We start from the raw sequence: 24,286 nt of genomic DNA, 5'->3' as shown, positions 1-24,286 counted from the left end.
ATGAGGGAGATAATTATTTAAAGAGATACTCTGTCAGTTGATAACACACCCTCTAGAAGGGACTGCAGAAGATGTGAGTCAGGGTAAGGCACAAAGAATGAAAGCAAGAGAGAAGAGGAAGAAGGAATCCATTGTTGCTTGTCTGTAGGGAATAGACTGGAGAATGATGTCATAAGGCAAAAGGCAAATAAAGAGAACTAGAATTCTGAAAAAAAAAAAAAAAAAAAAAAAAAAAAAAAAAAAAAAAAAAAAAAAAACCCAACTGAAAAAAAGGAAAAGGAACTCAATAGTGCAGGCTGGTCTCTACAGGTACCACCCAGCAATCTGCATCCAACCTCCACGCAGCAGGGAACTGAAAGCCCACCTCCATGTGCCAGCTTTTTCCCTGCTCCCAGGAGAGGAGATCTACTCAGCAGAAGACAGATGGCATTGCCATTGCCTGTGCTCCTGTGGGGGCTTTTTCCAGATGGGGAGTTGGAAGCTTCTTTGTGCTGCTCCAGCCTTCCTGTGCAGCAGCCCTCGGGTGCTCGGGGCTCCACCAGCCTGCGCGCCTGCATCCAGTGCTGCTCAGAGAAAACTGCAGCTGAACCTTTTAGGAAAAGAAATGGATTTATACCCAGGGTTTTCTTCCTGTTTGAGGTGTCCTTGTTGACTTCTCCTTTCTTGTAAGGAGATATTATTGAGTGATTGCTAATAAAAGCTGAGTTATTGCCAGTGATCTGAAAAGCAAGTTGACATGACTGTTCTGCACAGGGGAACCCCAGACAGCCCTGTGCCATTCACACACTGACCTCCAGGCAAACTCGGTGCTTTCCTGCATTGCTGGGATGCCTCTCCTACCTCAAGCAAGGCACAGCTATGACATGTTTCTCAAAGTTACCTGAAAACCCACTGGGCAGTCCAGGAAGCATCATCCTCATTACAACTCATTTGGCTGCTTACGGGAATTAAAAAAAAAAAAAAAAAAGAGAGAGAGAACTTTAAATACCAAGCAACCACCTTTGATCTCCACTTCCTTCACACTGAGCGAGTCACCACAGAAAGTAAAACTTTGGAGAGGTAACCTGATTCTAAGTTTTACAATCAAGTAAAGGGAGATAGTAAGCTTAATCCCTTTATCTTAGTTACACATTACATTGATGACCTCACCTGTGTAAATAAGTACATTTTGTTCTGCTCTCTTCCACTTCCTTTCCTCTGCAACTTTCCAGTCTGCAGTTGCTCCAAGAGATTTTATTCTGTTTTTACTCAGTTTCATTCTACACTCATTACTGGATGGGCACCAGGTATTCCCGTCTTCCTGTTTAGTTTCATTTCTCCCATTAATATCGAAATAAGGAAAAATCACAGCACCTAAACATACCACACAGAAAAATTACTATGTGCTGCAACCATCTTAATAATAGCATTCCATTTTTTGTTCTTGAAGTTCATTGAAGGGTTTATGTTTTGATCTTTCTGCACATCCACAAAGCCTTTAAAAGTCACTGGAGCAATTTATCAAGTATGTGAGAAAAGTCCATTAGCTATTTAGGAAAACAGAAGAATATGTATCACTCAAATGCTGTATCGACTCCAGCCCTCTGTGTGGGAGAAGGTGTTGGAATTGTTCTCCAAAGTCAGATTTGTGCCCCACTAAATTAAAATAAAAAGCCAATTTCAGAATAAGGAGCCTCTAAAGGGCAGCAAGTCCCAACGCAGAGCAGGATCACAGAATCACAGAATAAGCTGAGCTGGAAAGGACCCACAAGGAGCATCGAGTCCAGCGTGTTTAAGAATGGATTTCATGCTCATTTTAATCCAATTTTGATGAACTCTCAGGCACTCTGCTGAAGATCACAATCACTATTTTTGTTCTGATACAGACTTTTTCAGCACTACACAACTTCCTGGCTAACAGAATCAGTGCTGTAAGGACACAGCAGCACAAAGAAATAGATACAGGGAGCTTACCAATAACTAAAGATCTCAGCGTTTGAGGAAGGGTTTGCGTGTCCTCTGTGAAGACTTTTCACACCAGCATAAAAATAATTCTATCTTCTGCAGGGTGAATATATTAATATGTGGAGAATTTGAGAGACCTTCAGAATCCAGAAAATACAGCAAATACAGTCTGTGTTGCAATTTATCCTCTTGAAACAAACTCAAAGCCCCGATGAAATGCAGCATACATGCAGTTACAGTAACCTGACAGGAGATATGAAGAAAATGTGGAAAACAGGGTTGCATTTAACACAAACCCCATCCTTGGTGGAAGGCAAAAAAACCCAGTTACAAGCAAAAAAAACCCCATGTGAAGCAGCACTTCAGCAAAGGGGAAACAGAATTTAGCTATGTGCAGGCTGAAAAACCACAGAGGGAAGTAGAGTTTTTACACATGAAGACCTTAATTTGGTCCTTAAGAACCCGCTACGCTCACAAAACCAGGGTGGTGACCATCAGTTAGAGGAATTTTAAGTGTCAAGCAGGAACTACTGTAACAAACTGCATTTGTTTAAAATTATTTTGGACAGAGAGCAAGCAGTCATCACCTGATTAGGATGCAGCATATGCTGCAGCAGACAGCGGGCACACGGCTGCACACTCAGCTGCAGGGGAATAATAACCTCCCGCTCGCTATAGGCACTGTGTGTTCCTTGCGTGTTACTCCTCGTGGCAACCAACCTCCCTGTTATTAAAAAAACTGAGCTCAAAACAGAAGACAAACACTCATTTGCAATGCTGAAGAAACAAGATCCTTCACAGTCTCCTGTTTCTTCAACTGTGTTTTTACCTCTGAAGCTCTTCTAGATATAGTGAAATAAAACCAACCTGCTAAATTATAATTTCCCCAACTTCTCAGGCAGATCTGTACAACTTACACAGACACTTGCCATGTGCAGGCTCCTCTTCTGCACCTCTGTCTCCTTGGAGTTTGCACTCCAACTGTGGGCTGTGACCTCTGATCTGAGACCACCATCCTACAGCCAACTACTGGAGATAAAAATCTATTTTGGCATGTGCTCTCTAAGAAGTAAAGTGTGTTTTTCCTGACAAAGACTGAAAAGGCCTCACAAACACTCAGGAGTATGAGAACACAGTGCTCGTGTACTGAGCACTTCAATACATGGGCACAATCCAAAGCAACAGAAAAAATTTCCCACTAGTTAAAGCAAGGACCATCCAATTCAAACAATCCAGGCAAGTTTTTGCCCTCAAACTTCCAAAAACTATCATTTGTTTCTCAGGTGGAAAACTGAACAAATTAAAAAACCAACTAGGACTTGAGGCCAGTATGAGAGCTGGAGAACAGGTGGAGGTCAACTGCTAAAGACGTGAAGATGCAGAAAGAAAAATGAAGAAAAAGCTGCTTTATTGGGGGGATGGGGGGTAGAGGTCACAAGGCAGTTTGTGCCAAGTTTGGAATGCTATCAACCAGTTATCTTCATGCACTTTAAAGGGAGAACAGCCTGTCATATCCTAATGGGATTGTACTGGATGTCATAGTTACACCAGGGAATACAGAATGGAATTTGCAGGATTACCTGGCTCCAGCCCATGTCTCAACCCCAAGCATCACTCAGAGTGTATCTGTTTTCAACCACGGCCCAGCTGACCTCAATTCAGACTGCAGTCACAGGCACACACACAACTTACTCACGTGCTCCTGCCAAGGGGTTTTTCTCCAAGTCCAAATTTACAGTGAAGTTCCTGGGCTGTAGCACAGATCCACTACTGGTGTTCAGAGCCTGGGATGCACCATCTTTGCTGCAATGTGCAACACCAGAGCAAGATGACATTTTTCAGTGCCAGAAGGAAGAATGGGGCGGTTTTGGCTGTAGAGACTGTTAGAAAAATTTTGAGGTTTCAAATCAAAGAGCTAAAGAAACATGCAAGATTTAAGCAGTCTCTGCATATACGGTACAAAAAGAATCTGAGGTGGATGACACTCAGGTCACAGGTTATTGCAATAAGATTTTCTGTGCTAAATCAAAATGTATTGACCACATTTTATGTTTGCAGATACACAGCTGTAACAGCTGTAACTATTCCATTATGGACAAGTAAGGTATTTAGAACAATCACTAGCAAAATGAGGGACTGTGTCCAGAAGACCCAGTATTCAGGTGTGTCCCCCACAGCTCTCACTTGCTAACAGTACTAAGATTCAGAGATTTTTGGCAGGTTGTTTTTTTTAATGAGTTCCATTTTATATAAAGGAATTAAAACAATCCATTAGCAACAACAGGCAGAAAAACACTGAGACATAATCAGCCTCAACGAAACAACCTGATCCATGCCTGCTCCTGCATTTGACAGAGCAGATTTTCCTGGGGCAGATTACGGTAACCTCTGCTCACTCGTGTTGCCTATATTTGGATGCACGAAGTTGTGTTAGTTCAGAACTTGTCAAGACTTGTAGACTTGCAGAAGTTTCCTTGGACTTCGTCCCTGGGCTGGCTGGAGACATATATGAAGGCTTGGAAGCAAAGGAAGGAGAGCAGTTAGACCAGACTTGCTAAACGGGACAGGCTGTCCAGCACCAGACTCTACAGAGACACAGATCTCTTCTTCCCCCTTCCCTCCTTGCATACAACACACAGTAAACCACACTGGGAATTACAGCTTATTCTTTGAACCAAAAAGTTGCTGGATTTTTAATGGCTTACCACAGTTGCAACTCCTGTTGCTCAGTCTGAGGCACACTGCAGTTGCTCTTGGATGTTTGTATCTTGTTCTTTGTATTCTTGTTTGAAAAAGGACATTCCAGCCTTCTGCAACCACCTCCCAGCTGTGATTAAGATTAGTGCCTGGAGAGTGTTAGAGATTGTGCAGCACAGACTGGCCCCAGTGGTGGAACAGAAATACCTTTGCAGATCAGGGCCTTTTGCCAGCACCAGGAGGGCAGCAAAACAAGGCCAATCCTCATTCACCTCAAGACAATTTATTCCTGGCACAGGGTGCATTTCTCTGAACAAGCGTTTTCCAAAATTATCTTTGCATAATGATCAGCACAGAGATGATACAACTGAGGAGGAACAGAACAACCTGAATCCCTCAGTGATACACACATCAAACTTGAGAAACTGGAGCACTTGTTGCATCTCTACAAATTCAGAAGGCTCCTACCACAAGAAATAAGAACCTAACTGGTTAAAGCAATTTTATTTAAGTATTTGGAGGGAAACTTTTATATCATGAGTAAAAATACTAAAGTTGAATGCTGTTAAAAAAAAAGTCAAGATGATAAGCGCTCTGTGCAAGCACAGCAGTGTCTGATGAAGAGGAGAAGAGTTTTCATAATACACTTCCTTTAAATAAAAATATTAGATGCTACTTAACTGGAATACATGTCGTCATTTTTTATACAGTCAAGAGAATGAAAAAAAAAACCAAAACAGAACAAAAAAAGAGCGCAATTTAAAGAACGCAACCTACAATGGAATAACTTTATTTGCAGCAGAGACAGAATAAGACTGCTTTTATGAAAATTACAAAGAAACATGATACAACAAAAATAGGGCGTGGGGAATTTCCCACTAAGATTAAAAATGAAAAACAAAAAAAAAAAAAGTTCACTTTTTGAACACCATTATTATTCAAACACATATGAAGTTTCAACCTAGTTGCTTTTTATACATGGGAAACACTGTTAAACTGAATCTTCAAGAGTGAGAAGGCACCATGAACTGTTGGTTGATACCTTTAATGCACACTCAAGAAAGAAGAAATGATCTGGCATGATGCAAAAAATCATTAAGTGTTTATATATATTCATATATCTTTTCATTAAAAAAAAAAAAAAAAGGCGGCAACAAGTCATTACTTCAGTGCCAAAGGTACTCGTGTCTGGCTGACTTGCTCATGAGGATGATTTCTCACTTAGACCTGTGTGGTATTTCTGTACAGTGGTGGAAGTGGGTGATTTTGTGTTGTTGCCTTTCATATTAGATTGGTAAATCAAGTGTTTTCTAGGTTCTGAGAAGCCAATCCTATGAAGTATTCCTAAATTCTACGCAAATGGAATAATTAAATGCATTTGTCTAGAATGAAATACTCATCTGTACGGCGTGGCAATCCCACCGGATTCAGTTTGATATGTAATGTCTTGTAGCAGATGTTATAACAAAAATAACTTTTGCTTTTTGATTTACCTCACTGAGGCCATTAATGCTGTTCCTATAGTTGGTTTTCTGGAGTTGGATGACATTTCACTGCTGTCCAAAATGAGTTTGAACCTTAACCCTCCAGAGTTTGTTCACTTTGTTGCTTATATTATTGCACTAGCTACTAAAGTCTTATATCTTCCTATATAAATCTAATTGTTCAGAATGCAGATTCTGTATTTAGATAATGAACTGTATGAAATAAATAAAATAAGGGGATTTTCTGGTCAGAGTTGCTGATATGTTGAATACCTTAATTATTTCTAAAGTAAACAGTTTTGGTGTATATTCTTAAAAACCTATGGTCATTCAGCATAAAAGCCTTGACATAATACTTAAAAGAATGGATTTGTTCTCCTTCTCAAAAATTCATCAAAGAATTGTTTTAAATACAGAATCTGTGAGGCTTCCTACAAATTCACCTAAGTCGTAATACAAACACAGTTTGTAACTTGATAATATAGAAAGTTCTCTAGTGTCCATTGAAGTAAGGTCCCCAAAATGCAGTCTGTTTTGTTTCTGAATGGCAAAACATTAAGCGGTTCCACTGGCTGAGTAGGAGAACTGAGGAAAATGAGGTCTTCTCTCGTTATCTACACAATCCATGCTGTCATCTGAAAGAGGGGAAAAAAAACCCCATTAGCTAACATTTGCTACCTTTTTTAATTTTCAGCAAATCAACAGTAAGATAATGCATGGTAAAGTTATTTCAGAAAATAGATGTTCAGATGTCCATTTAAAATTGCTAGGAGCTGCATTGCTTAAATCCACATTCACTGTTCTGAATTTCTGGCAATTGCTATTGAGTGTATCAAACATGCATATCACAAAAATACAATATTTTGATTGAATATGGACATTAGCCCATGCTCAACTGACTGCCTGCATATACACAGTGCATGTGGATATGGACATGAGCAAAACTCATTATTATCACTGATTTCTAGGGGGAATGCGCAGATTTGTAAAAGACAACAGTACAAATAATTTCACTCTTACTAAACAGGTTTTTTGTTGCCAAAACTGGGCAGATGTGGAAAGTTTCATGTCAATTTACCAATTTCTTGGTCAAATACATATAGAAAACGCTCAAGTTTAAACTGATGCTTTTTCATATGGGCTGAAGAGACCCATCCAATTATTTCTGGTGGTGTGGAGAACACACTGAGAATCATTTTGAAAAACTTTACCTTGGTCAGGAGGAGTGATTGTTATCATCTGTGCTGTAAATTCTTCATCAAAGTATCTTGTATCTGTTTCAGATGTAACTTGTGGCTTGAATGGAGGTACAAGCTATAAAAAGAAACAAAAAAAGTGTCCATTTACAGATTCTTGCAGTGCTGGTTGAAACAATTTGACATACTTACAAGCTACAGTGCCTTTTTCTAGAAGTTCCTAAAATGTCTAAAAAACACCAGTTCACAAAGAAGGAAGCATATATAGTAAAAAATACTTATTTAGGTGTGCACTTCCTATTTATGGGGCATTTAAGGCATTTTTTCCCCCAGGATTTAACTGCACAAAAAACCCCCTTAGAATCCTAAAATTTCTTCAAGTAATAACACGCTGACCAATGTTTAAAAATAACAACACATACTAGTTCCCCACATAATTATATGGAAATTGTCAACCTCATCTAGTCAGATTTATGCTTAAGGATGGAAATGAGTAAGAAAGATGCCAGTGATAAGAAACTTAGCAGCTAATGCTGTGTATCACCACAAGGGTTGTAACATTCACTGAAGAGTTTCAGCTACAGCGCTACTGTGCCCTTGCAGCTCACATTGGAGGTCTGATCAACCCAGCAGAATCTAGGCCAAGGCAGCAGCAACACTAAGCTTTAATACTCCTGGTCCTCAAAAGCAGTCTGATGTCAACTCTGAACTTTGAAAACCTGGAGTGCTTACAAAAACCTGATCCCAGCCAGCAGTGAACATCCTCCTCTTGCTACACCAGGAGCTGCACTTGTTGGGGTTTATTCCTGAGACTCACTTGGGCAGACAGGCTGGAAATCATCCATGTGTACCTAGGCGAGCTCTGGCAAGAGCAGCTCCAGATGGAGCGGAGCTGCCTGACTGGGGCTGGAGGAGGAGAGCGCCTGGGAAGCGGGATGGGGAGCTGCCTGCATACAGATGCACACACTTGGAACAAGGACAACTCTAGAGGGCAATGGAGCTGGGATTCAGACCTTGCACACCTTCCCCTGCACGGGGCAGCAGAACCAGGATGTAAACACGGCTCTGAGCCCTGCCGAGCACAGGGAACAGCGCTGGGATCCCGCTCACTCACTGCCGCGGTTACACGTGGCCGTCTTTTAACAGCACACAGCCACAGCGGGCAGCAGGTGTGACTGAGGAAGCATCCAGCTTCCAATCCAAAACTGCAGGGAGAGGTTTAGCAAGGTGGATGGTAAATTGCTCCAACTGGAATTGTGCAGTGACCCCAAAACATGCACTTCTGCACTTGTACAAACAAGAATGACACCAACACAAATCACTACCTGGAAAACATCAGCAAATCTTTGAATACCACCACCCCTGACTTTGCCTCCTCCTTAGATGCAAAGAATCATTTGTCTGTCAAGTTGGCAAATAGGAAAAACATTGGTTTTAAGCTCCCTATCACCAGGATGGTCTTTCTGATCTGTTTTGAGGGCACCTAACAGTGTCCTGTCTTACTAACAGCAATCCAATCAAATGTGTTCATTTTCAATGTAAAGACAGTAAGGAATGTAATGTATACATATGGCAGTGTTCCCACATACAAAGAAACATTTTAATGTTTAAAATCAATCTCTAAAAATTCAGGGGCATAAAATCTGTTTATTATAAGAGAGCACTATTATAGTTTATATTCATCATCTTTTTTTCCCAATTACTCACAATTCTCTGTGCCCAAGAATGGCTTAAAGGAGGTGGGTACATTAACCTCACAAAAAAATATGAGGGCCTTAGAAACGGTCTTTATGTCCTGAATTTAAAAAGGAAAAGGAAATAGGATATCCCAAAGTCAGGAGTCACTGTGAGCCTTGCAGACCCTGAAGCTATTCAAGAGCTAATGTTTCACATTATAATGTTAATAACAGTTCTCAATCAAATCACACATATTACATATACATATTACATATAAAAGCCCTGTGGAGCATGAAGATTCTTCCTCATGTAACTATTCTCTCTCTCCTTGTAGCAGTTTCTGCCTACTTTCCAAAGCAACCCTGGGTTTGTTTTTGACAGGCTGTGCATGTGTGTGTGAAGCTCTCTCTGTCCTTTTAAGCTAATGGTGGTTTTGGCACTGACAGTGCCCCCAGTTGCTCTGCTTGCTGTGCACAGCACAGAGTGATTTAGCACTTGGGCACTGCAGCAGACACCTGAACTGAGCACATTGGAGCGACTCGGAGCAGCAATCCCAAGCCAGCACACATGTGGAATGGGCTAGCATTGCCTGTATCATTTTCCTTTTTATTTTACTATCTGTTAAAAGCAATTTGAGACAGATTATTATGCACCCACAAGACACCTTTTCCCTCTAGCTGTCAAATTCTGAGTGCTAAGCTGGAAACAGAGGGGAAGCCGCAGAAAGCTCCAACGCTGGCTTTAACAAGCAAATATGTCACTTTACTGAAAAGCTGTCACTGCAATAGCTCTGCAGTTCAACTGGCAGGGAGGTGCCACCTGTAGCCTCCCACGGCTGCAGACCAGCATTGGTACCCGCAGGCTCCTGCCGATTTAAGAGAGGAAAAGGACCACAAAGAACCCCCCATGTGATTAAAATCTCTTTGCGTAAGTTTAGCTTACGGCTGGGCTAAATACTGCAAATTAAACGGCATCTTTCTCTGCACCAGAGACAGACAGCACCCTTCCAAGTGAGCCTAATAAACATTTTAAATTTGGGGGACAACCCCAGTTATTCAAAGCTCCTTGTAATTTAAAGCAAAGCTGTGTTTCCAAAAAGCTTAATTACAAAGCAAATGTTTGGGATTACCCAAGCCCATATTCATACGCATCTCCAGCATTACTGGAGATGGTGGGGAACCAACCTCAGCACACAAACACCTCTCAGCAGCTGATGAAATCCAGCTTCAATCCATGGGACTGCACTTCAGGCAAATGCTGCAAGACCCTCTTTGGACCACCCAGAATGTAGGCAGCAATTACTCACAGGCTCTCCATTTACACAGCATGCCTAGCTCAGACGCAAACACTAATGGAACACAAGCAAAGCCAGATCTAGATATCCTTGGAATCTACCCTATCCTTGGACAGGCCAAGGTCAGGAGTAGTCTCAATTAGCACACAGTTTTCTCTAAAAGATGCAAGTATTTGGAATTTCCTGGTAGTTTTCAGAATACTCTGAATCAGTACCACTATGGGACAATTTATGAAGGCTTTTTCAGTCCTATGGATAAACATTGCCTCCAGCTTGTGTGATTTCTCTTCTATTCAGGGAACTGAGACTATTACCAAATGACAAATAACTTTACTCAAAACATTTGAGCCCAGCTTTTTACCTTAAACTGCATGAAACCGGCAAACCCTCAAGCATTCAGCTTGTCAGCTGGGTGAAAATGGGACAAATTCCTGTTTAGAATAGGAATTCAGATCTACTTTTCACATTATATTGAATAAACACCATGGAACTCTCTCCTGCCCTCATGACTGCATGCAGCTCTCCCTCAAGGGATGCTTTAAAAGAGCTGAGGTCTAACGTCTTATCCATACTTTCAAGGCACAAAAACTTGTTTTATGATTTTTCAGTTCCTTTAGACACTGATCTGTGAGGAAGTGAAGGAAGAGAAGGAAACAGAGCCCTCTCTGTAGCTGTATACAGGCACTGGACAATGCTCTGCTACAATATGGGAACTCAGTTTCTACCAGGTTTCCCACCTGCTCCCACCAACTGGAGGGAAAAACAAACTGTATTTAGAGATCAAATGAGATCTGGTATCATGAGGGAGTGCTGGGGTAAGGAGGGAAATCAGGAAAGGCTGGGATTGAGCAAGATCATGTGGCACCAGTAGACCCACGTTTTAACTGGCTGCATTTCACGAGTTTTATGAAAATGCGGCTGTTGAGAATCAAACGTGAGAGGACAACAGCACACCACCCTTAGAGCACAAAGCAGGGCATCTTGGAGGAGTGAAATAGTTATCCAAGAAGGAAGGGGCAGTGAGGCACAGACAACTGATGAAACACATTCTTACAGGAAGGGCTGGGGCTCTTAGACCCACTGCAAAGCCAACAAATCCAGCAAGTGTCAAGGAAAACCCATGAGAAATACCATGAAGTGCAGACACTTTGTATCGGTCCTTTGCCACACACAAAAAACAGTATTAGGCTTGGACTGATGTAAGAACCTACACTTGTATGGACTTGTCTTAAACGCTGACATTAGATTGAAAAGACAGGAAAAATGCAATGGGAAAGAAGAGCCCATCTTCTGCTGCTGCTTCTAGGAAGTTTGGCTTCAGATGCTTGGGAGCCAGCAGTAACTCTGGGCTTGCAAGGGATGCATCAGTCAACAGCAAGAAATGGCAGCAAGAGTTCGCAGGAAAAGCCATTTTGAAAGCCTATATACTCTCTAAATTTGGAAGCTATTTTGATTACATACTATTTATTCACCCATAAAACCATGTATCTAATTAAGAGACACTCCTATCATTGCAAAATAAAAATCCAGAAGTAATCTGATTACAGTATTTTTAGTGGTAGCTAAAAACAACTACAAACCTTTCTATGGAGGGTTTCTCTGCACCTTTAGAGAGCAACAAAATTTGGCACATTTGATACATCCACAGCTACAATTCACCTTTGGAGAACAGTTGTATAAATACCTTTTTCTCGTATACATCTTGCCAAACAATGCCAGCAAAGAATTTGTGCTGCATAATCTCCTTGGCATCATCAGGACCGCCACCTAACCTGTAGGAGGCAAAATAAGTAATTAAATGTTTGAGTACAGTTATTTTTTCTAATACAATTTTTATTGCAGTGTACTGAAGAAATTCAGAGTTTATATAATGCATTTGGGAGCAGTTCTAGCATTTGCTATGTGTTTGGTTTATTGTGCAAGGCCTATTTTAGGCTTCAATGCAGTTCCACTGAAATGTTTAAAATCAGGCTATGAAACAGAATTAGAAAAAATGTCTCTCTTAGACAAAGAAAAAATTAATAACTGCAATTCAAAAGACCTGCCCTTCAGAAAAGATGCTGGCTGGGGACCACAGCAGATCCTGTAAAGTAAAAGGTCTGAGGCACAGATCCTTCTCTCTACATTAACATGCAACTACCCCTTACAGTTTTCTAGAGCACAGTGATGCCTGCAGTAAAGCTGAATTTGAAGTAAAAGAGAGACAAGGCTTTTTAAGGCAAACTGATTTATGCAACCTGATTTAAATTTCCATTAAAGAAAACAGTTGACAAGTGCAGTGATAATATCCATAGCATATGCAAATCTTTCCTCCTCCTTGGCTTCAGGAAAGCACAAAGGGTTTTTTATTGACTTGAGGTGTATCAAGATAAAGCACTTTTATTCCAAAATAAAACTGTCCACACAGCTTATAGATGCAATCAGTTTAGCTGCACTGTTGAGCTAACTGATGCTTAAATTTTGCTATGGAGGTTAAAATGTTCTCTAAAAGACTGAACCACGTCTGCAAGCAAAGGCAGGCATCGAGAAAACAAAACAGATACTGGGTAATCAGCAGGAGACTCAGGTAAAAAGGTTAAAACAAAGCTCAGGTGTTATCATGTTCACCCAGGCCAATCTCTGCCTGTTCTCCCATACCTGGTGACACTGGCAAACTGAGATATTGACCCCATTTCAAGAGCTTGAGGCAATGACTCTGTGAGACCCAGGCTAAAGTTAGACTGTTACAGACATCAGGGGCAAGGCCTGTTCTCTGGGCCTGAAGCCAAGACCTGGCCAGGCCTCATCCACTGCTGCACACCTGGCCCTGAATGTCCTCTGGCCCATGTGTGCTAACCCAGTTCATGATTACCTGGGGATAGAGGGGTTTGGTTCAACATATCAGAGAAAATATGCTAAACCCCATTGAAGTGGTATTTTTACAGCTTGAGCATGCTCTGGAATGCAGAGTGAAGGCACAATGCTGTTGGGACACCACTGGATGACAGTTCAGCGTGGAAGAGTCAAACACGGCGACACTTTGTTCTCAGTGCTGACTGGGAGTGGATCCTGATGCATTCAAGCCCTCGGCCATGCCCGAGCACCATGTGCAGAGAAGGCAAACTGGCAGAGGCCACAGCTGTACCACAGACACCAGCAGCAGAGGTGCCTGACAGCCCAGAGGCTGTGCTGGCTTCCCTGCAGTGCCACAGTGACCTAAGGGGTTTGTTCCTTATCATCCTTTAGGAAATGTGCAGTGGAACAGCTCCCCAGCCTTCCAGTACCTGGGTGACTCTCTCCTCCCCTGGTGAGCTCTAAGACCGACCCAAGTCCACCCCAGAGCCCCAAGGCCAAACCCAGCTGGAGGAGGGCTCTCCCATCTGCCTGGCAGCACTTTCTACAGCTGCACAGCAGCCTGGAACAGAGACAAACTCCAGGGCAGCCTGGGAACAGAAACAAACTCTGTGAGTAATCATTTCTCCGCTGGTTCCCCCCAGGTCTAGCAGCTTTGCCAAGTCTCTACCAGACTCCTTGTTGCTTCCACAGCACAGTGATGATGGTTGATGACAAGGGTGGAGTCAATCCTCTTCATCCACAGATGTCAACAGACTGCGCAGGAGTTCAGCAGCGACTCTGAGCTGAGAAGCTCCTGAACGGTGCTCTGCAGAGCAGCAGGCAGGAAGGCTGGCTGCAGCCATGTACAAGTGCTTTGCAGAATATGTTATCTAATATGAGCCTGTGTTCCATGAAGGGCAAACACATATTCAGGGAAATGACAAGAAAGACTCCAGATGTTTTACTTAGCTTTTAAAAATTACACAAGTCCAGTCAAAGTGAATGGCGAAACAACAGAAACCTCGTATTTTGGATATGGATTTATTCCAAAATACAGTTTTGTTCTCCAGAATTATTATGAAAGGTCCCTCTCAAGGAGAACAAAATCAAATTGGCAACTAACAAAAAAATCATGGTTAAGTACCAGTGAGAACGTAAAGGGCAGCAGGTTTGCCTTTCATAGGGACATGCAATAAATGAAGAAGAATACAGCAGAAATAAGAGCTCGGAAGAGATTCCTGGACAATAAAGATAAATTCTGCACATTGAAGTCCTCAGACAGAACCAAAAATAGTATATATAGGACTTGAAAACCAAAATCTACAGAAATTTACAGTATACAAGGAAATATAATAGAATGTATAGAGGCCAAAAAGGAATTTAAAGTAAAACAACTGAAAACATCCCTCAAAACCTAACCGCCAAACAATCCTGGTTATTCACTCTACTTCTATCCACTTGAGAGACTTTCTTTAGTTAAATCCGAAAGTGAAAATTATTAATAAAGTGCAACATCAATATTAAAATGAAATTATATTCATATTTTAAAGTTTTATGGAACTGCATATTGCTTTTAAGTACCTTTAACCATTTAATGACAAATGTCTGTGCTCCATAAACTGAGGGCAATCAGCGATCATTCCACAGATGTATCACGTAGAAATAATTTCAAAAATTTGCTGTACTGTATTTTTTAACATATATATATAAATACAGTCTATGAACACATAGGAAGATTGCAATTAGTGGATTACATGAAAAATAATGTACCTCTATTTGCCCATGAAGAATAAACAGTGCTCAGCTCCCAGGCCCATTCCCAGCACTTGAAAAAGAAACCTGCACATTTCTAGTTTTCCAGCCCTGTCTTCACATGATTTCTCTGAGTCACCCCTGCCCCCAAACCAGGTTCTACAACAGCACAAACAACTCCACCAGGCTCAAGAACAACAGCCCAGCAAACGCTGTTGGTGTTCACCAGCTCCAAGCACACAGATTCCCATTTCTCCTCTGATACAGTCAAGATGGGCACTGGTAACTTATTTTACTATGGTCTTACCTTCAAGGCTTCCCATAGCCACAGGGAAGGATTTGGGAGCTGTATCCACATCAGTTTCCTGTGACTGGCACAATCAGCATGGCTTTGAAGACTCCGGATTTGGAAGGAAAAGGCCACATTCTTCCCAAAGCCCTGTACACAGAGTCTTTGGGTGCTTTCCTGCTCAGAGATTAAAACTCTTGGGAAGCCTAATGCAGCTAACTCCCAGCTCTTTGCTGAGCTTTACTTCCCCACTTCTTCCTTAACCACATGCACGTGACACAAACATGGTAGATCAAAAAGCACTGAAAAAGCTCCCACTTTGCAACATTAGTAATCGAGAGGAGTCATGTTTGAGGTTGGTGAAGCTTGGGAAGTCTCTAAAATAAAGTGGTTTCTGGAAAGCTGGGAGGACAAAAATCTTTAAACTTGCTTTTTATGTTTTTCTCACCTTCAATTTAGATCTCTGTGGGTGAACTGTTTGAGTTTGTCTAAATTGCTGTGGACAGAACTGATTTAGACTAAAATTGTCATGCACAACAGCTAAATCTCAGCCTGTCTCAAAACACCTGGTGAAACATGAAGACTTCAGCATTTTGCACTTCAGCTGATGCACAGGACACTTGAGCTGTCTGGAGCACTCTCCTACTAAAGGCACACACATTTTGGAGCAAACACAAGTCACCTCTCATGTGTGGCTCCAAAACTCTGCATGTCCATGGCATCCAAGTGTGCTGTCCAAGAGGACAGCTCCTCAGTATTACCTCCTCCTGCTGGCCACCAGCTTGTTTGGGACAACCTCCAGGCCCCTGAAGTCCCTACAAGTGTCATCTCTAACTCTTCCAACTCCAGCAGAGCAGCTCTCACACATTCCTGTGCCTGAGAGCAAGGGTGCTCAAGAGCCATATAACCTTCCTGTAGTAGAGCAGCAGAGAGGACACACACACAGAGCTAAACTACAAATCTCCTTTCACTAGGAAAAAAAACCAAGGAGTTTGGCTTTCATACAAGTAAGGGCTTGATTGACTGACACTCCTGAACATCTGTGGCCAAAGTTTCATGTGGATATGGAAAGAACCATCATGGCTAGGGAAGAATGAAGTACCAGATCTCCGTGTGACTGCAAGAACTGACCATCAGGTCCCAGGGAGCATCTTCAGCTCTCCAAAGCCACACCACAAATCTGTGAAGTCAGCAGATCTTTAAGCAGGTGTTTTTGAAATGCTGCATCACCTTCCTCTCATTTTTGCTGAATGGCAAGGTCCAACAGCACCACAGAGGCAGGAGAAGCAGCCTGTGACAAACCCCATCTGAGAAAGGCTGAACAATCCTGGCCTATGACAGGGATTAAGGCACATAGTGAAATCCGATGATCAAAATTCAAATTAAAGCATCCTGAAGTTCTCTCAAGTTAAAAACCTGCCAAGATCCAGAGCTGGCAAGACACTGATTACAAACCCACCCACATATCTAAACTTCACTCATTTACATGGGGAGCTCTGATCCATGCCCACTTGTACAGACTCCACAGCCAGAGGAACAATAACAGGTAAAAACTCTGATTACCTTCCTTCATTTGATCCATGTCACAAAGCAGCAAAGGGGAATTTCAGGTCACATTAACAGGAAGTATTTACAGAATAGATTTTTTCCTTCTTAGGAAAATTAGGGCTCACATTACAAGATTAATAAACTTCTATCAATCCCAAAAGAAACTTCAAAATTCCTTTTCTCTTACAAAATGGATTTCATATGACCAAATTTAGAAAACAGCCATGATTAAAAGCAGAATGCAATTTATTGCTCTTCACATTTTCTCCATATGCCTGGGAGCTTGAGACTGAACTGGTATTACTGAACACAGAGTGCCAACACTGCCTCTAACAAATCCAGCTCAGGTACAAGACGTCGTTTTTCAGATTTGATTCACTGACACAGACCACAGTTCTGTAGCTCCTTGATATTTAACTTCAACTATCTTTGGCACTGAGCTTCATATTGTTGGGTTGGTTGTATTTGTTTTGATGATTTTAGGGGACGTGACAACATCTCCCAGTTTCCTTTTTCTCATGGTTTTGGCTGCCTCCTCCATCTCACTCTGATGTTCATCCAAAGTTATGCTTCCAATTCTGACGCTTTCTGCCACAAACATTACAATGATACCAACTTCTGTGCACCACTGGGCTTAAAGGAAGAGGGGATTTCTGCTGAATTACACAGTGGCTCCCCAAAGAACCAGACTATCACAAATTATGTAACTTTTCACTGAATGTATTTCAGTAGCTCTCTGGCTGTTTTTTGTCCATATGGCTCCATGAGCTCACTGTGAGTCAACTACCAAGTATGCCAGGCGCCCACCCCAGCACCCAGACCACCCAGAAAAAAGAACATAACACTACAAGGGCAGGATTCAGGACTTCTGCCTCTAGTGCTTCCAGATCCGTTCGCCATGCTGCCTGAAATGTCGCAAAGTGCAGGGGGCTTGCCGAACCACAACTTCAGTTAAAAAGTTATAGGAACAATGACTAGGGAGAAACCAATATTTAAAACCAGCTCATGATCCAAAAAAGCCAGGGAAGCACCAGTGTAATTAGGCATAATTACAATAAGGATGTGTGCAGGCTTGTCTAGTCAACAGTTATTTTCTATCAGCAGCATGAAAATCATCTGTCCACCAGATCAGAGCAGCGCTGCTTCCAAGCCTGCAGAAGATACATGTGAAGAAGTGGCTATTTGTATGAAGTGAGCATATTGTGGAGTAATTATTGGCATTGGGAAAATCTCGTAATTAGAAACAAGTGGGTGTTCTTTGTTTGTAAACAAATTGCATTTTGGTTCATCAGAGATGCTCCTTTAAGAACAAACTGCAGCAGATGCTGCTTGTGTTCCCAGTGATTGAAAGGCCCCACCTGAATAAGCTATGAAAGGGTCACAATTGCATTTAACCCAGCGCTTTACTGGACAGGAATGCTGTTGGCAGGGGCTGCAGCCAGGCTGGCAGAGCACAGAGCCTGGGGGCTGCTCATCAATTACACAACCTTCTCCTGGAGGTCCCCTCACAGGGGCGGGTTCAGGAGGGGGTGCAGCTGCTGCCACCTTGCACAGGGCTGGCCACGTTCTGGGCTGCAGCTCCCCACAGCACCACCAAGATGAATCCTCCAATATTACAAACTGTGGATTTGCATTACGAGACCTCCCAACAGGATTTTCCATCAAAAGATAGTGATGGAAATAGCCTGCAGTGATGAGACACAAACTACAAGTATCCAAGTAGTGGCAAATCCCATTTTCCTGCTATGTGCACACACATGCACGGAGACTAAACAAACACCAGAAAGCAAACAGGAATTCTCTGCTTGCACCTCACATGAAAGGCTTCCTATTTGGGGACTATTTAACAGTGGAAGGTTTGGGACAGGAGATCGGGGGCAGAGTCACAATATTATTTGTTTTAAAAATGTCTGGGTTGACAAGATGGCAGGTTTTTAAACTGATGTTTATCTCTGTGTGAAGGTCAACATCCTTTTTGGATCTCGTTCTATTTTCTGTTTGTTAGCCATTAGGAGCTTTTTTGTGTTTTTGAATGAAGGGTTATTTTTTAGAAAGTACAGCAATAAAAGAAAAACAAAAACAAAAGGAGGAAATAGGAAAAGTCAGCTGAGCACGGTATAAACTCCACCACAGACATGGTACAAACACCACCACCTACTGTCCAAAGCAGGATGCTAAACCACTGGCACAGATCTAGATAAAAATTCAGGAAAGGGACAGCAGTCTCAACTGCAACAGAAGGTAAAAGCATTTGATGTAGAGCATCTTATAACTCACAGCAGCCACTGGATTCAATTACAGCCAAAGGTAGGGTTAACTTGCTTTTTCCCAGGCTATAGTTTTGCTTTAATGGCAGACACCATACTCTGAAATTCAGCACCAAAGCAGCTTCATGTCCCTATTTACATTCCCAGCTCATATAAAAAAGTTAAAAATGAATTAGTAGATCCACCGACTGCATCTTGTTGGATAATCATTTTGAATGGATTAAAAATTAAATTACAATTTTGTCTCAAATACCTTAAAAAAAGTGCAACTATTAAGCAAAAGCCTCACCTTTGCTTAGGATCTTTCTTCAGCAAACCTGACAGGAGGGATTTTGCTTCAGGTGACAGTGTGCGTGGAAATCTGATCTCCTCCATAAGGATAAGTTCAAAAAGCTTTTCATGGTCCTGATTGTAGAAAGGGAGCCGGCCACACATCATTTCATACATCACAACTCCTAAACCCCACCAGTCCACTGCACGGCCGTAATCGTTATCCTCCAGAACCTGCAGAATGTAAGGAAAAGGCTTTAGAAGATACCCCCAAACAAGGCATGAAGACACAACTTAAGAAGCAAAAGTTACCCCAGCAAATCCATCTTCCACGACACAGCCAAATCTACCAACAGAGTATTTGCAGAAGAACCATGTGGAAAGAACTGGCACCCATGCTCACCATCATAGGTGAGCAGAGGGGGAAAAGGAGGCAGCAGGTATGTTACAGCAGCCTCCTTGTCTACCTTCTCCCAACCCTCCCTCACATTATGGTCATGATAAGCAAAACCTTCGAAAGTCCAAAGGCCAAGAACTGTTCTCACATTACAGAGCCAGCTGTTAAACTCTCACTTATATATCACAAACTGTTCCAAACGGGATCCAAGTTTTTAGAAAAACCCCAACCCACCAAGGAGCCAGTACAGGGAGAAAAGGCCATCAACCTGTTCCTTCACAAGCAAAAAGCCAAACATATCCATCATCTTCTTATCAACCTGCATCCCAAGGGGGGGCTCTGCACATCCCAAAAGACCACCCACAAATACTCAATGACTAATCTACATTAAATACTAAGAGCCAGAACACCACTCCTAACATTTGACTGGCTCTAAGGCTGTAAAATGGCAGCCAAATGTTTCCCCTCCGACCCTTTGCCCCGCTCCAAAGGCACTTCTGCCTCTGCTTAGAGGGCTGCAAAGACAGGAACAGTCAGTGGGGTGGATTTCTGCCAGGTCCCACAGCAAAAGGAGCCCAGCACAGATCATTCTTCCCTTCCCCTGGGCATTTCTACCTAGCAAGGCAGCAGCTGGTGCAGGGACTTGGGACCCCAGCAGCACTTTCCATCTCTCCCACTCGCTCCAGAGAAGCCCCACAGTGCATTTCTGATCTTCTGCATAGTGGGTTGCTGAAGGGAGCGGGGAAAGTTTTGTGGCTCATGCAGTGGATGTTACAAGGACTTCTCTAGACTCTGTGTCTCCTATGCAGTTGTCTGTAGCTGACACCAACATCTCATGTTCCAGACCCTGTCCTCAGGTTTTAGTTATCATCTTTACTCCTTGCACGGGCCTGCACTGAGTTGCTTACTCCTGCTAAGAGCACAAACCACAACTGCACCACCATCCTGTTTTCCTGCTGTACAGTGTCCATGTGAGCTCTATATTCCTGCGATTCAGAATAAAAAGGTAAAAGAGCCAAAGTCAGTGTAAGATTAACAAAAGCAAGATCTTAACCCCTTACAAATCCTGATAGAAAGGTTTTGCACATAAAAAAGAAGCACCGAGGCACTTCATGTAACAACTGTTTGCACTCTGCCTCTCTTTATTCACTAATTATTCCCCTTAATTATCCGAACCCGGGAGAGGGCCTGCAGTAAAAATCAAAAGGCTGCCAGGTATTAGATTACCCCGCGTCGGTCTATTTACAGCATCCCCGGCCGTATGATTCACAGCAAACGACAGCTGGCTGTGCAGCTGCCCCCTCCATGTCCAGGCCGGCACAGCTGCCGGCCGGCCGGGATTCCAGGAGCCGGCCCCGTCCTTGTGAGGCTCAGGGAGATTGTGTGACAATGCAGTTCCCGCTCTGAGTCACCCCGCTCAACCAGCGCTTCCTGTTCACACTCCCCTACACTTGGCTTACCTAAAATAAAACGCTCACACGGCCTCCCGTTTGTATTTTTATTTTTTAAACCGCTGCAAGATGCAGCAATATGCAAGGCGCAATAGGAGAGGCTGAAATAAAAAGAAAACCGCAGAGACCTTTGTTGCGCACGCAGCTGCTTTCGAAATGCAGTAAACACTTCAGATGTTACTTTAAAGAGTGTATCAATACTCTGTATTGTAAGATAGATTACTAACTACAACGATTTCCTTCATCTCCGTTAATTTTAAACGGGATATAAAATGCTTATTTCTTCGAAGTTCTTTAGCACAATGAGCATATCCTCATATTAGTGATTGCGTAGAGGACGGCAATGGTGTGGGTATCAAAAATATACCGTAAAAAAAAAAGATACTGCATTCATCCATGATTTTTTGCAACACACTGGATAGCTGGGGAGCAGTAAAAAGGTCATTTCACTTAAATTTAGGGATCATGATTTCCTAATGAGCAGCTCTAGACTGTTGTGAGATGGAATTCGAAAGAGAAGGCAAGAACAGCTGTAAACATCACAGCCATTGATGCATCTGACACATCAAAGTTGACACGGTTCAGTCACTGTCATCCATGCATGAGATTCCAGTATGAACCTAAAAACAACGATGCAACAACTGTACAGACACACTGCTGTGCTGGGCTCGAGTTACAAACGCAGACAGGAGCATCGACACCCCTGCTTTTAAGGATGCATGACCTTAAACACATGGAAGATCACTTGCACGCAATTTCTAGATTTTTGCATGCTATCAACCAGATGACAAAAGCCTCCCCAGAATTTAACACTCTGACTCACAGATGGGATTTGCAAGTAAGGGAGAGAATTGAGTTAAGCAAAACGATTTGTCCTTCAGGGTTTCTGGGTGAGCCAACTCACCATAAATATTAAAAAGAAAAAAATAATGGCAAAAAACAGAACAGAAAGAATAGCCCAACTGCCTGAACAGGGAATCCCCACATTCCAAGTTAGGAAAAACCAAAACAATAAATATTTTTAGCGTCCTCATAAAATCCTTGATGAGAAATTGAAGTTCAGCAATTGATTTTAAGAGGGAAGCTAAAATAAAAGCCATGTTTATGAATAATAAACACTCTGTCATGCTGCTAATTACTCTCTGCATCAGTAAATCTCAAATTGTGGTGCATGGACCCCAATTTAGATTCACTGAAGACTTCTGGTGATCCATGGAAAAGCTGGCAGTCATCATGAGAGTGGCTCCGCCTCTTTGTTGCAAGCTACTTCGACAGGTGCCCATGTTCTTCATTATCACAAAGGACTCGAGGCCCTTGAAAGCAGCTGGGAGTTAAAAAAAAAAAGCCAACAAAAACCAAACAAAACCCAAGAGCACGCTGCCACCGCTATGAAAGCGGGGAGCACAAAAGCGTTGATCAGCAAAGACATCAGCTCTCAGCAGAAATATTCCTCCTCCACGCTGTTTTCCCATCCTTTGTTACTTTTGCACAGTTCAATTCAAGGCAGGTTTACAACGCTCAAGTCTCCCAACTCAGAGGAAAGCTGTGCGAACAATCTATAACTTGCCGGCAGCCCAAGGCTCGCTTCTGCGTGTGCTCCGTGCAGGATGGAAACGTAAATGCCATGGGAAGCCAAGCCTCACTGCAAGGGAAGCAGCCCTTGTGCAAGGCACACAAGTTGGCTCAGGCTCTGTGCCCTCTGAGTGCAGGAGTTTGCTTCCACACAGCTCGGAGCGTGGGCAGAGAAATCAGCATCTGCCCGCGGAGCACCAAGCGAACGCATCCCCGACATCCTGACTTCACTTCTCATCTGCCCCTTACTCACTCCCAGCAGTAACACCACCTCTGTTGCACAACTCACAGTGTTTCCAGGAACAAACCTGCAAACATACATTTGCATTTTGCACTTGACAAGGGAAAAAAAAAAAAAAATTTGCACCAAAAAAAATTCCCCAAAACTGTTTGGGAACTGAGATCCCCTGCCTGGATTTATTTCCTCTGAAACTGGAGTGCTGAATTCAACACTGAGAAACATCTTGTGCTTTTACAGTCATAAAACCGTCAGCACTTTTAATGCATGCCATGCTAAATAATGCAGTAAAAGCTTGGTCTGTCCTGTTTCTGAAAGCATGTCACCTTTTACTGTCCTCAAATAGTAACAGAATTGGACAATACTTTTACTTCTTAAGTCCTATTGATACCTTTCAAATAGGACAGCATACGCAAAGCTGCAGAAAAGGTAATCTATCACAAAATATTTGAAGTGATCAAAAAGGAGATTTTTTAAAATTATGTACCTGATACAAGAAACAAGCACTGTTCCAGTAAAATGTACGTATTCTGTCAAGTGGAAGAAACTACCCTGCCAAAAAATTATCACGTATCATTATGCTAAAGATGTGTTCCAGATCATGATGAATAAAGGAGTCTCAGTATGTGTAATTATATAACAGCAGTTAGTGCATGAGCACATCATGGCACAGGAATTTATTCTGTACTCCTACTGCTACCATGGAAGGCACATAAGAAGGTAATTTAACACAACAGCCAACATAAACATACCTCTGGTGCAAGATACTCTGGAGTGCCACAGAAAGTCTTCATTGTTGCTCCATCCTTGATGCCTTCTTTACATAGTCCAAAGTCTGTTATTTTTATGTGTCCATCTTTATCCAGCATAAGATTTTCCAGCTGGGAAGAAAAGCCAAATTAAGAGACATGATTACATACACTGGTCCTGAGCGGGATAATCAAAGAAACGAATTTTGCAGATCAGTTTTGAACATGGGGTCAGAGCCACAGCAGCTGCCAGAGCATGTAAAATGTAAATATACGTTTGTAACATTTTCCTCAGTTCTTTAGGGACCATTAAGAAACTAATTTGTAGTCTTGGGGTCACCAACCATATATACAGAAAGAATGCAGAACATGAAGATTGTATTTATGCTTCTACAATATCATCATCCATAGAACACCAGTTCTTTAGAAAGTATTAAGTATCCCCCCTCACACAAATTCATCCCTGCTTTTATTCCGATTTTATGAAATAATCTATACTAGTAAGTTATAGCATAAAATAAATAAAACAGAAATCATATGCAAGGTTAAAGAACCACCTCCAGACAGACTCAAAGTGAGAATCACTATATACATTTACTCAGCACATGGTGTTCATCCCATCCTGAGTCTCTAATTTTTGAGAAAAA

The 24,286-nt window shown here is 42.2% G+C and overlaps 1 protein-coding gene across 2 annotated transcripts in view; it reads right to left on the bottom strand.

Moving 5' to 3' along the window:
- Nucleotides 1-5,399: 5,399 nt before the first annotated feature.
- Nucleotides 5,400-24,286, bottom strand: part of AKT1 (AKT serine/threonine kinase 1) — a 77,153-nt gene continuing 58,266 nt past the window's right edge. For both annotated transcript variants that reach the window (XM_040067082.2, XM_040067083.2), the window contains 5 exons: nucleotides 23,643-23,771; nucleotides 19,252-19,466; nucleotides 11,977-12,064; nucleotides 7,337-7,439; nucleotides 5,400-6,760 (listed from right to left, as the gene is read on the bottom strand). In XM_040067082.2, the coding sequence (XP_039923016.1) occupies nucleotides 6,681-6,760; nucleotides 7,337-7,439; nucleotides 11,977-12,064; nucleotides 19,252-19,466; nucleotides 23,643-23,771 (615 nt within the window). In that variant the 3' untranslated portion in view covers nucleotides 5,400-6,680. The remainder of the gene's footprint in view (nucleotides 6,761-7,336; nucleotides 7,440-11,976; nucleotides 12,065-19,251; nucleotides 19,467-23,642; nucleotides 23,772-24,286) is intronic.

This window comes from Hirundo rustica, chromosome 6 (assembly GCF_015227805.2).
Source record: "Hirundo rustica isolate bHirRus1 chromosome 6, bHirRus1.pri.v3, whole genome shotgun sequence".
NCBI lineage: Eukaryota > Metazoa > Chordata > Aves > Passeriformes > Hirundinidae > Hirundo > Hirundo rustica.
Note: the sequence above shows the minus strand (reverse complement) of the source record. Positions and strands in the feature narration are given on the sequence as shown.